The 12,104-nt window shown below is 41.0% G+C and overlaps 1 protein-coding gene across 26 annotated transcripts in view; it reads left to right on the top strand.

The window, feature by feature from the left end:
* Positions 1-12,104, top strand: part of LOC127009387 (arylsulfatase B-like) — a 139,383-nt gene that overhangs the window by 18,487 nt on the left and 108,792 nt on the right. For 16 of the 26 annotated variants that reach the window (XR_007761909.1, XR_007761910.1, XM_050882443.1 and 13 more), the window contains exons 3-4: positions 4,043-4,202; positions 8,175-8,401. The exons of 4 other annotated variants lie outside the window; for them this stretch is intronic. Coding sequence is in view for 19 of the 22 variants with exons in the window: in XM_050882443.1 (XP_050738400.1) it covers positions 4,043-4,202; positions 8,175-8,401 (387 nt within the window). In the remaining 3 variants the exon portion in view is untranslated. Of the gene's footprint in view, positions 1-4,042; positions 4,203-8,174; positions 8,402-12,104 lie in introns of those variants that run through there. 6 more of the 26 variants (XM_050882426.1, XM_050882434.1, XM_050882447.1 and 3 more) reach the window with 2 other exon arrangements.

Here is a 12,104-nt window from a genome sequence, read left to right as displayed (position 1 = left end):
GGGAGCATATGCCAGGGGTTGTGTTGCTTCACTCCCGCCTCTCTTCCACCCCTGGCGGTCCTTCTGAGCAAATTCCTACACAGTTACTTTTCTCATTCTTAGCCATTCTTGGTAGGATCAATCAGTTTGCTTCAGCCATGAAGGGTGTCCCCTTGGTCTCTTCCACTCTAGGTTGTCTTGTACAGAGGCAACCCTTTGAGCAGGGTCGACATCCATAAAGCGTACCACATGCCCATGTAGTTGGAGGTGGCATTCAGGGATTAATCCTTGCTTCAGTTTCATCAAGTAGTCACTGATTCAACAGGAAGTCACTTCAGCGATACCCCATGATCCTGTGAAGGCATTTGGTACCAAAGGCATCGACATGCCTCTGCAAGTCACTATTTAGTGTCTATGTCTCACAGCCATACAGTAAGATGGACATGCAGCTGTGAGGGAGCTGTTGAGTGGGATGCAATATTTATTAGGCTCAGCTGATCCACTGTTCCATTTGACTCACCCCCTCACTCAAGGGTCGACTGAATGTGGGTGTATGATTATTTTTTTATATTTTTTTACAGTAAAGGAAGTAGCTCAAGGGCAGAAACAAATGAAAAGAAAGAGGCCTGCTAAGTACTCTTTGTGAAAAGAAGTAGAAAAGAGTGGCCAAAAGAAAGGACAATTTCAGGTGGAGAGGTGTCTTTGTAGTGCGGCGACTATGCCTGATGAACGAGCCTCCCATAACCCACTTAGCCAGTGGGGTACCTCTTGGCCAACTCGGTAAGGAGTGGCTCTCCCGTCACGCTGGTCGCGGGTTCAATCCCAGGCAGCCAGCGCATACCCTGATCTTGATTAATTTTTTGTGTGTTTCGAAACACGCAGAGGGCGTGTTGGGAGATAGAGGAAATAGAAAATGAAACTCGCTGGGCATGACAGTGGTGGCATAGCGGTGGGCATCCTCTCCTACAGTTCTGTTGAGTTTCTCCGAAGGGGTAACAGGTAGGATGGCCCATGCTCCAAGGGTAATAGAAAATGGGAAGTGTTGGAGGTATGTCTCTACGGGGACATTGTGAAATAGTGCACCAAAATGGGTCACAGTCTAAAGGTCGCAACACACAGAAATTAATCTACATAGAGGGGAAAGTCGTGTAGTGCAGTGACTATGCCTGATGAATGAGCCTCCCATAACCCACTTAGCCAGTGGGGTACCTCTTTGGCCGACTCGGTAAGGAGTGGTTCTCCCGTCACGTTGGTTGCGGATTCAATCCCAGGCAGCCGGGGAATACCCTCACCTTGTCTTGATTAATTTCTCGTGTGTTTCGATACACGCAGAGGACGTGTAGGAAAATAGAAAAAGAGAAAAACTCGCGGGGCATGACATCTTGATACTCCTCTCTTGAAAGAGGTGAAGTTGTAGGCAAGAGGAAATACAGATGAAGGAAGGCTGTTCCAGAGTGTACCAGTGAAAGGGATGAAAGAACGAAGATGCTGGTTAACTCTTACATAAGGGATTTGGACAGTATAGGGATGGGCTAGAGTAGAAAATCATGTGCAGTGGAGTAGGTTAAGGGGAGACATGCTGCTAGCAAGTATCAAGATATTGAAAGAAGATAGGAGAGGCAACACTGTGGCAGAATTTAAGAGGCAGAAGACTGTCAGGAAGAGGAAAGTAGTTGATTAGATGAACCTTTGGCTCCACTCTGTCCAAAAGAGCTGTGTATGTGAAGTTCCCCCACACATGAAATGCATTCTCCATATGAGGGCAAACAAAGCCCTTGGCATCTGTGAGGGGGAAAAGAAAACTGGTGGAGATGATACAGAATACCCAACCTCGAGGAAGCCAATTCAATAAGAGAGGAGATATGAAGTTTCCAGTTAAGATTTTGAGTAAAGGATAGACTGAGGATGGTTAGTGTAAAAGAAGGCGACAGCTGACTGTTATTGATGAATAAGGGAAAGGGGTTTGGAATGATGATGACTTAGTATCCAATTTACATGTACATACCTAATTCAATGTCTAGTATTCAATGTACACTTGTCAATTTTTGTAATATTTAATTAATAAATTGTGTTAGAAAACAATTTTTTATCTTAAAAACTTATTTCAGATGAGAAATATTAACAAAAATCAACCAAAAATGTCACTAAAATGTAATCGATTTAGTTATAAGATCAGATTTTTAAAAAATCGACTCAGCACAAAAACCTGACCTGATCAAGAGAAACGGGTGGCATTTTCAGACTCAGCGGTGCAAATTTGTCTTAAATCAGTTGAAAAACTTAAGACAACTTTCATTTTTTTTTTTTTTTTTCAACCCAGTTTTATGAATATGGCCTATGTATTTTCATATATGAGGCCAAAAGTGTAAAAAAAAAAAGCGCCATCTGGCCAAAAAAAAAATTTTGTTTGTGGTATAATTTTTTGACCCTTTTTTCCTGCGAAAATGTGTTTGTTACAAAAAAACTGGAAAATAGGCCTGGAGTCCTTCCCTTCAACCCTACATTACCACGCACACGTTGAAAAGTGAGAAGAGAAGCAGTCGTCGAAAATGTACAGAAGCGCCAATAGCAGCATCACAAGCGCGCAATTTGCAAGTTTGCAGCGGCGTGCAAACTAGCAGCATTTATTATTTATATATTTTTATTTTTATATTTTTCCTTTTGTAACTTCCTTCATTATCCGATTATTACTGTATGACATATTATTGCACATCATGGATGTTTTTGAACCTACTTTTTTCGACCTATATATTTATATTTTTTTTTATAGTACAGTACATGCTAATATTCTATACCTTAAATTTTGGTTTGGTCTTTGATTCCTTGAAAACCAATGTCATATGTGGAAAACATAAACAATATCTGGAAAGAGGGAAAGAATGTGCTAAGTTTAGAATGCCCTAAATTTACAACCTTACCTTGTCAACTCCTAGGCCTATGCACCCCCACTGTGCCTCTCCTGACTTCGTGATGGCATCATGGTGCACTGTGAAAGAAAACTAACACAAAACGAGATTGAAGAGTTGTGGAAGAGAAATGCAAATAAAGAATAATGTGAAAAATTGAAGATAATGTATTACATGACCAATATTACCTTGAAAAAAGTGTCACAAGATCAAAATATTGTGCATTAAGGTGTATTGCACTTGGAAATTATAATATAAAGTGAACACTAGGCTCAGACAGCGATACATTGCCAAAAAAATATCCCCTCCTGAAAATTTTCATGTGAAAAAAACTACAGACCCACCCCACCAAAACCCAAGTGGTCATGGATTCAGATGTACATATTATAATCAGCTGTGAGTACTTTATCCATATTCTACCTTAATTTTATGTTACATTAAGACAATTTACCCCCAAAACGGGAAATTGAAAATCGGGCGACGCCAGCATATGTATCTGAGCTGTACATTTGACTTACGCTCTACGGGTTAAGTCACTTGTGCTCCCTGTCTTACTGTATGGCTGTGAGACATGGACACTGAAGAATGACATGGAGAGGCACGTCGATGCCTTTGGTATTAAGTGCCTTTGCAGGATCATAGGGTATCACTGGAATGACTTTGTGTCCAATCAGCGATTACTCTGTGAAACTGAATCAAGGCCTGTAACTAGCTTAGTCTGTGAATGCCAACTCCATCTATATGACCACATGGCACACTTCCCAGACATTGATCGTGTTAATAGGTTGTCTCTGGATGAGACAACCCTGAGTGGAGGAGATACCAAGGGGATGTCCACGTACATCATGGCTAGGGCAAGTTGATCGATTCTGCCAAAAGTGGCCGAGAATGGAAAGAGTAACTGTGTGGGGGCTTCCTAGAGGGACCGTCGAGGGTGGAGGCAGTGGATGAGTGAAGCAATGCACCCCCTGATATATGCTCCCCATTAGTTTATTACTATTATTATTATTATTATTATTATTATTATTATTATTATTATTATTATTATTATTATTACAAACACATTTAGCTGTGGAGTTGCCAGGACAGGGAGCTCATTTCATTCACATCATAATTAGGTAAATACACAACACAGTAAATATATATATTTTTTTCAGGGCTTCAATGATGTTGGGTTCCATGGTTCAACTGAAATTCCTACTCCAAACATTGATGCTTTGGCCTATTCTGGAGTGATTTTGAATAACTATTATGTCCAGCCCATCTGCACACCCTCCAGAAGTGCTCTGCTCACTGGCAAATATCCTGCACACACAGGTGACAAGAGTTAAAATTGTATTATTTTCATGTATCTTGTGGCATAATTCTAACACTAGTTAGTTCCTCTTCCCAGTTGAAGCCTCTATCAATATTTGTTTTAGCTTAGAAATATGAAGTGTTATTAAATCAACATTAGTAATCTAAAACTCACCTTAGAAGAGTTCACTACAACCTAATTTTCAAAGATGACCATTTTGTCATTGCTGAGTGGCTTAAGACTGCCTGCTATCCTGAAGGTCACTTATCAATCCAGACTCTAGATTAACTTTCTAAAGATGATAAATAATGAGCTCTGAGGGACAGCATGAGCCAAGCAAGATGGTGCCTCTATAAAACTTGTCTGCACCATAATAGACTGGGGCTGCCCAGCAGGCAACACCAAGAAAGCCCACAGGTGCCATAGACTGGACATAAAAAACAATCAAACAAAAAAACCACAGGTTGATTAACCTTAATGCTGTCATAGATTTTTCATTCTTGGCTATGTACCATTTTTTGATTAGGTCATGATAGTAGTTAGGTTACTTTAAACTTTTTCTCACATGTTTGATGGGCTTAAAGACCAGATGACCTGGAACATCATTCAAATTTTTGTCAGATTTTGAGCTAAGCAGCAAGCTCTAATTGTCAAGGTCTCTATTACATTAAGTGGTACAGGTTGAGAATCCGTTATCCGAAATTCCAAAATCCGAAAACCTCCAAAATCTGAAAGTTTTTTCAATGATGACAAGACGCGTCAAATGGAAAATTCCACAAAGTGATGGGAAGGTTCCACCACGTACAGCTGTTGTGTGCTGCTCAGGGTTGCCAGGTCTGCGGTTTACCCACCCAATTGGGCGGGTAAACCTACTGCTGTGTCAACACCTTGGGCGTAAAAACATCTGCCAGACACCACCTCGGGTTTTGGCCGGCTTTGGGATGGGATTGGGCGGGAACACAGTCCACAACCTGGCAACTCTGATGCTGCTATGCATTAGTTTGTTGTCAGCAGTTGTCACAGTAACACTTTCCCTCATTGCTCATTGTGATTACCATGTGTTGTGTGCTCTGTGGTGTAAAGATATTGCTGAAAATGTCTAAAGGGCCTGCATATTCCAAAATCCAAAAAAATCCGAAATCTGCAACACTCTCGGTTCCAGGGATCTCAGATAAGGGATTCTCAACCTGTACTAGATTCCACTGGTGTGGTGTCTAAATGGAAGTACATATGTGGTTGACCTCATCCCGATGTTTGCGTGAGAGCGCTGGCCTCATCCAACAAAATATGGAAGATGAAGCTCTATTTCTATTCATCATAATAGAATTAGCAGGCTTGCTTATTTTTGTCAGGTTTTGAGTTCTGTAGATTCTTCTCACTATCTGAGGAAAACATGTAGCCAACACGATAAAGCTCAGTTTTCAGTCAGATTCCACAGTGTGTACAAAGGCTTAGTTTCCTGTCAGACTCCACAGTATTTAAAAGTGGTTTGTTGTCTTCATCATGTTGGGAGGACAAATGAGAGTAAAAAGGAAAGTGACTAAGGGGGTGGAAGAGAAAGCAAAGGAAGATTGGTGGTAAGAGGGAAGATTAGGGCGAGATAAAACTGAGGGAGGAAAATAGTGTACTACATATTGCAGTTACAACAATAGGATAATGATATTTATAATAATAATGATAATAATTATAGTAATAATAATAATAATGATATGTATAATGATAAAAATACTAATAACAGTAACAATAGGGTAATGATGATATCATTATCATGATCTGTATAATAACAAAAATATCAATAAGACTATATAATAACTAAAATGTAGTGTATATGCCTGATGTGAGGAGCCCAAGTCCTGACTGGGCACACACATGTAAACATATGTTGATCAGTCATGTTCGCGGCAGTGCAAAAAATATGTTGTTTCATCACCTCACTGTGATGAAACAATGACACTTAGGAAGTTAGATGTCTTTGCTTATTGCAGAAGAAGTATTCAAGTAAACAATGACATGTTTCACATTTGTACTGCTTCAGTGCTTTTTATGTAATTTGAAGTGGAAAACACATCAAATTGGAAAAGTGCCAGGATGGTGTGCACAGCGACCATCAGACCCACCCGGACTGTAAGGGTTAAGTCAGCACAATTAGATTGGAGGCCTTATTGACGTAACTGAATTGTTGACTTATGAGAGTTGCCTACTCCCTCATAAAAAGATTACACTTGTCATGTTTGTGCACAGGAATAAGGTCCAATCCAAGCATAGGGAGGCCCTTTTTGTGGGATATAGAGGCACTACTAATATGCAACTTTTGTTGAGCAGACATAGTGACACATCATTGTCTCTTAAAGCACTTGAAAAATGAGTTATACTCATCACAATCACAAGTACATAATTAAAGGTAAATGTGCTGTGTATGCCACGTGACAGGAGCAAGACTTAGAAAGTGACTATTCCCCCCCCCTGATGTAGCTCTGTAGGGCAGTGGTTAATACTCTCGTATCACAATGGAGAGGTCTGGTGTTTGATTCACGGGCATAGTGGAGACAGATGATGTCTCCATGATCCCTGTCCTCCGAGCAATGAAGTGGTCCTGGGTGTCATTGTGGGATTGTTGTCCTGCCTCCCAGACGTGTGTGGGTGTGATGATGGGTTCCAGCATCACCTGAGCTCTATGTTCATCCGGAGAGGGTCTAGCTGGCCTTTTTGTTCCTGTTTTTGTTTTTTGCCTGTGAGCTGCCTCCCTTGTACTGGCTGGGACTATGAGTTAGTGTGTGATTAGACCATGGTGAATTACACAATTTCTTTCTGTGGTTTTCTCTCTTGATAGTTTGAAATTCTACATTCTTAACTTAGTTTATTAGAGCAAATGAACTATTGATGATGGTATGAATACACTATGATGGAGAAGTGCAGGTACTTCTCATTTTATCGGGTTTAAAATATGTCCGCAAACTTGGTTTAATGGCAGTATTTTTATTAATTACATGATTTCCTCAGAATAATGTGATGTGACTCGAATCAATATTCGTAGCAGGAGTCTAGTTCTCAGAGTGGCCACCAGATTCCAGGGCTGCATTCAGTGGACCCATTAGCTGCACAATTCCCTGCAGGTGGGGAGGGGAGCCAAACTGGACAGTGGATCAGCTGAGCACAACAAAAAATGCATCTCCCACAACAACTCCCTCACAATATTCCCACAGCAGCTCTTACAGGCAACCCTTTACTGGAAACAGGCCAAGTGGTCAGCGTGTGGGTGTGGGGAGCCCATGGACCTAGGTTCGAGTCCCACCAAAACAAGCTGATTTTCTCAAACCATCACCAAGTGGTGGAAGATTACTCACATGCTGCCCAGATCTTCAAACAACCTTAACATCAGCAACTTCGGTCAAGAGGAGCACCAGGGGGCAGCAAGGGCCAAGCAAGAGTCAAATATCATGCCATTATAAATAACATTCACCTGCCCCTCTAACGGGCTGGGGTCATCAAAGAGACCCCTCAAGAAAGCCTACTGGCACTACAGGCAGCACACCTAAAAAAAGGGGGGGAGAAGAGGTGACACTGGCCACGCTTGTTTAACTACATCTCCTTTGTTTACAAACTCTCCCCCCCCCCACCCCCCTCACCATCACAACCCCCAGTGTTACGACTTTGTAGGATATTTGTCTGACGCTGCCATCTTGGCACAACTTGTAAGCACTGTTTCTTAATGTTGCACAATATTGCATGGCTAATGGGTCAATTGATTACAGGGTAGGTGTTTTCCTCCACTTCCCAAGCTGTTTGGGTGGTTTGGGGTTAAATTTATGGGTGAGTTTTGCAAGGAAGGGCTGCTGAGGAGTTGACAACTCTGACCTGCACCATGTTTATATTACCGTATGCTAAATTTACGATGCACAAACTCACCAGGAACACAGTACTCACATAATCGAGAAATACCTGTACTGTCCACAAATATTCTTACATAACTAATAAAAATACCTTCTTTGCAGGACTAAACCATGATGTTATATCTGCACCCCAACCCTATGGGATTCCTCTTGGGATGCAGCTTCTTCCTCAATACCTGCAAAAAATGGGTTTTGCCACTCACATGGTGGGCAAGTGGCATCTAGGGATGGCCATTGAAGAGCTCACTCCCACAAGGCGGGGATTCACTTCTCACTTTGGTTACTGGACAGCACAGCAGGATTACTATGACCACATGTCTCAGCCATCGGTAGGGCCAGCTTGCAGTCTTGTGTGTGGATTTATGCTCTTACCCATTTTTTATTTTTACATGAGTGAATCAAGCCTGTGATGTCCTGTTTTTCAACTTATTTTATCTTATAAGTTCCTCAACTTGCTTATTCCCTTGATACACATGAATTGGCCAGGTAAAACATTCTTTCCATTGATTGCTTTGTAGGGAAACTAATATTTCTTTCATCCTTATTACCTCTCTTCTTATATACTAATACTGTGTCTTCTTAATGTTAGCTTCCTATTGGTGATATGGTCATTTGAATTAGAAACCTTATTACTGCAACTTTGAACCTTGTTGAACTCCATTGAACACCTCTCCAAGTAGAGTACTACTTTCCTTTCAGCTATGCCTTCATTTCTCTTTCTACTAAGAAGTCTTCCATGCATCTTATTCAGTTTCCTTTAATTCCTCCCATAAATTGGAGTTTCCATACAAGCCTTTGATGAGGTTCCCCATCTGTTTATAGTCAATCAGTTCTATTGAGGGTTGTTGTGACACATGCACGCGAGCACACACACACTCTATGAAAGCTATTGTTCATCACTTCTGCCATCTCCGTTGGGTCCTCATATGTAGTTCCATCCATTTTGGAACTACATATGAGGACCCAACAGAGATGGCAGAAGTGATGAACAATAGCTTTCATAGAGTTTTCACAAAAGAAGACAATGCAGGAGATACAGTTAACGGTGCAGGAGGTCAAGGAAAGTTTGAACAAGATGGATGTAAGAAAAGCGATGGGGCTGGATGAAGTATCAGGGTGGATCTTGAAAGAATGTAGTGAGCAATTTGCAGAGAAACTGCACTCCATAATGAACGCCTCCCTGAGTGAAGGAAGGGTACCACAGGATTGGAAGAGAGCAAACATAGTACCAATTTTTAAGGGAGGCAAGAGAGAGGATCCATTAAATTACAGACCGGTATCACTCACTAGTGTGGTTGTGAAGGTATGCGAGAGGCTGATTAAAGACAGGTGGTCAGATTTTTTAGAAAGTGAGAAAATTATCTCGGATTGTCAGTTTGGATTCAGGAGAGGGAGATCTTGTGTCACCAACTTGTTATGTTACTACTCAAGGGTGACAGATTTATTACAAGAGAGAGAAGGCTGGGGGGATGGAGTGCACCTGGATTTGAAAAAGGCAGACAAAGTACTGCACAGAAGATTAATTTGGAAAATTAAAAATAGGGGTGGAGTGGGTGATGGACTGATTAAGTGGCTGGAGGACTTCCTAACTAACAGGGAAATGAGGACAATAATCAGGGACAGAGTTTCCAACTGGTGCCTTGTGATGAGTGGGGTCCCACAAGATTCGGTGCTGGTGCCAATAATGTTTGCTGTTTATATAAATGATATGGTGGACGGAGTGACCAGCTATGTGAGTTTGTTTGCAGATGATGCAAAGCTATTGAGACGAGTGAATGATGTGAAGGACTGTGAGGCATTGCAGAGGGACCTGGATAAAATATGGGAGTGGAGTGGTACATGGCAGATGGAGTTCAAACTTGGGAAATGTAAAAAAATAGAGTTTGGTAGGAGCAGTAGAAGATGTGAATACGATTATAAGATGGGAAGTGAGATAATATGCAGAGGAATGGAAGAAAAAGATTTGGGAGTGACTATCTCAGAGAACATGTCACCGGACAAACACATCAACAGGATAACGGGACAAACTATGAATTTGCTGAGGAACATAAGGACGGCATTTGTGTATTTGGACGAGGAGATGATGAAGAAAATAATAGTTACAATGATAAGGCCAAGGTTGGAGTATGCAGCAGTGGTCTGGTCTCCTCACGAAAAGAAGAACATAAGAAAACTGGAAAGAGTGCAGAGAGTGGCAACTAAGATAGTACCGGAACTTAGGGATCGGACGTATGAGGAGAGACTCAATAGCATGGGGCTCACAACCCTGGAGAGAAGAAAAGAGAGAGGAGACCTGATAGCGGTGTACAGGGTGGCGAGCGGGGTGGAGAATCTGGACAGAGAGGACCTGTTTGTGTGAAACGAGAGAGAAACGAGAGGACATAGAAAGAAGTTGAGGGCGACCACGTGCAGGCGAGATGTGAAAAAGTTTAGCTTCCCAAACAGAAGCATTGAGCTATGGAATAGACTGGAGGAGGAGGTGGTTTGTGCAAGAAACATTCATGATTTTAAGGAAAAGTTGGATAAGAGAGGATATAGAGACGGGACAGCGTGAGCGTAGCTTTTCTCGTATGTCACAACTAGGTAAATACAACTAGGTAAATACACACACACACACACACACACACACACACACACACACACACACACACACACACACACACACACGAATTTAAAAAGCTGGTGTAGAATGAGTGAGGAGGATGAGGGGTGGCAGACATGGAAAAGAAAAGGAAGAGGAACTGGAACATGGCAGAAAATGCGGGAAGAAGCTATGGGAGGCCTAGACGGTGGCGAATGTTCTGGAACCAGTGAGCCAAGTTTCGCTGGATTTGGGGTTACAGAATCATCTGCTGTATACAAAAGAGTGTTGTTAGTGGAGAAAAAACTTAACAAGTGGATCGGAAGAGTAAAGTTCATGGAAGAGGAGGATGTACAAGGTAAGAAATCACACAGTGAATTAGTCAAGAGTGCGAAGTCTGGAAAACAGGGAAAAAAAACTGGTTCAGGAAAATGAAAAGTTGAAAGAGCAGTTGGCAAAATATGAAAAAATGGTGAAGGAAGGACTAGGAGTCGTAAGAAAGGAAAATGAAGACCTGAAAGAGATAATGGGCAAGGAAGAAAGAGTCAGGGAGGAAGTGGTGGGGGAGATAAAGACATGGAAAATAGAACATGACAAAGCTAATGTAGACTTCAAGGAAATAATTGAAAAGCAACTAAAAGAAGAGAAGGAAAATGTAGAAAAAGAGGTGGTCAGGGTCATAAAAAAAGAATGAAGATTTAGTGAGAGATGTAGCGGATAAGAAAAAAAGTGTTTTAATATTCGGAATGAAAGAGAAAAACATATCATATAAACCAAGAAGAGATAAGGAAGAACTTAAGTCAGTGAAAGACTTACTGAAAAATTTAAATGACGAAGAAATACAAAACCTTGAGGAAGAGGTGGAAGAGATTGTTAGGATGGGCCCTTACATAGAAGGTAAAGCAAGGCCAGTTAAATTAAGATTAAAATCACAAAAGGTAACTGAGGAAATATACAGAACAACTAAACTAAGGGAAATAAACGAATTAAGGAAATATATATAAATAAAAATAGAAATGAAGAAGGGAAGAAATGGAATGAATTGCAAGCAGAGGCAAAAGAGAGAAATAATGCAAGATCAGAAGAGGAAAAAGAGTTAGTTTTTTTTAAAGTTCTGGGAAACAATAAAGAAATGGTATTATGGGAAAAGCCGATAGAGAACACAACCTAGTCAAGATTGAAACAAAAAAGGGACTAAATGTGATGTATACAAATGTAGACGGGATAATATCTTGAAAACTGGACTGCGTATTGGGCCACCAGTGTACCGAGCAGATGTTTCACTTGTTGCGTATTGGTACATCTGTGGCCCGAATAGCCCTTTCTATAAACTTTTACAAACATGAGTATATAAACAATTTGTGTGTAAATTTGTATTTATTATGACTGCAGATGAGTTGCAATGGTACCAGGTAATAAGTTAAACATGATAAGGTGATAAGTATATATGT

Source organism: Eriocheir sinensis, chromosome 40 (assembly GCF_024679095.1).
Source record: "Eriocheir sinensis breed Jianghai 21 chromosome 40, ASM2467909v1, whole genome shotgun sequence".
In the NCBI taxonomy this organism is placed as follows: domain Eukaryota; kingdom Metazoa; phylum Arthropoda; class Malacostraca; order Decapoda; family Varunidae; genus Eriocheir; species Eriocheir sinensis.
This window is presented reverse-complemented; position numbering and strand designations above follow the sequence as displayed.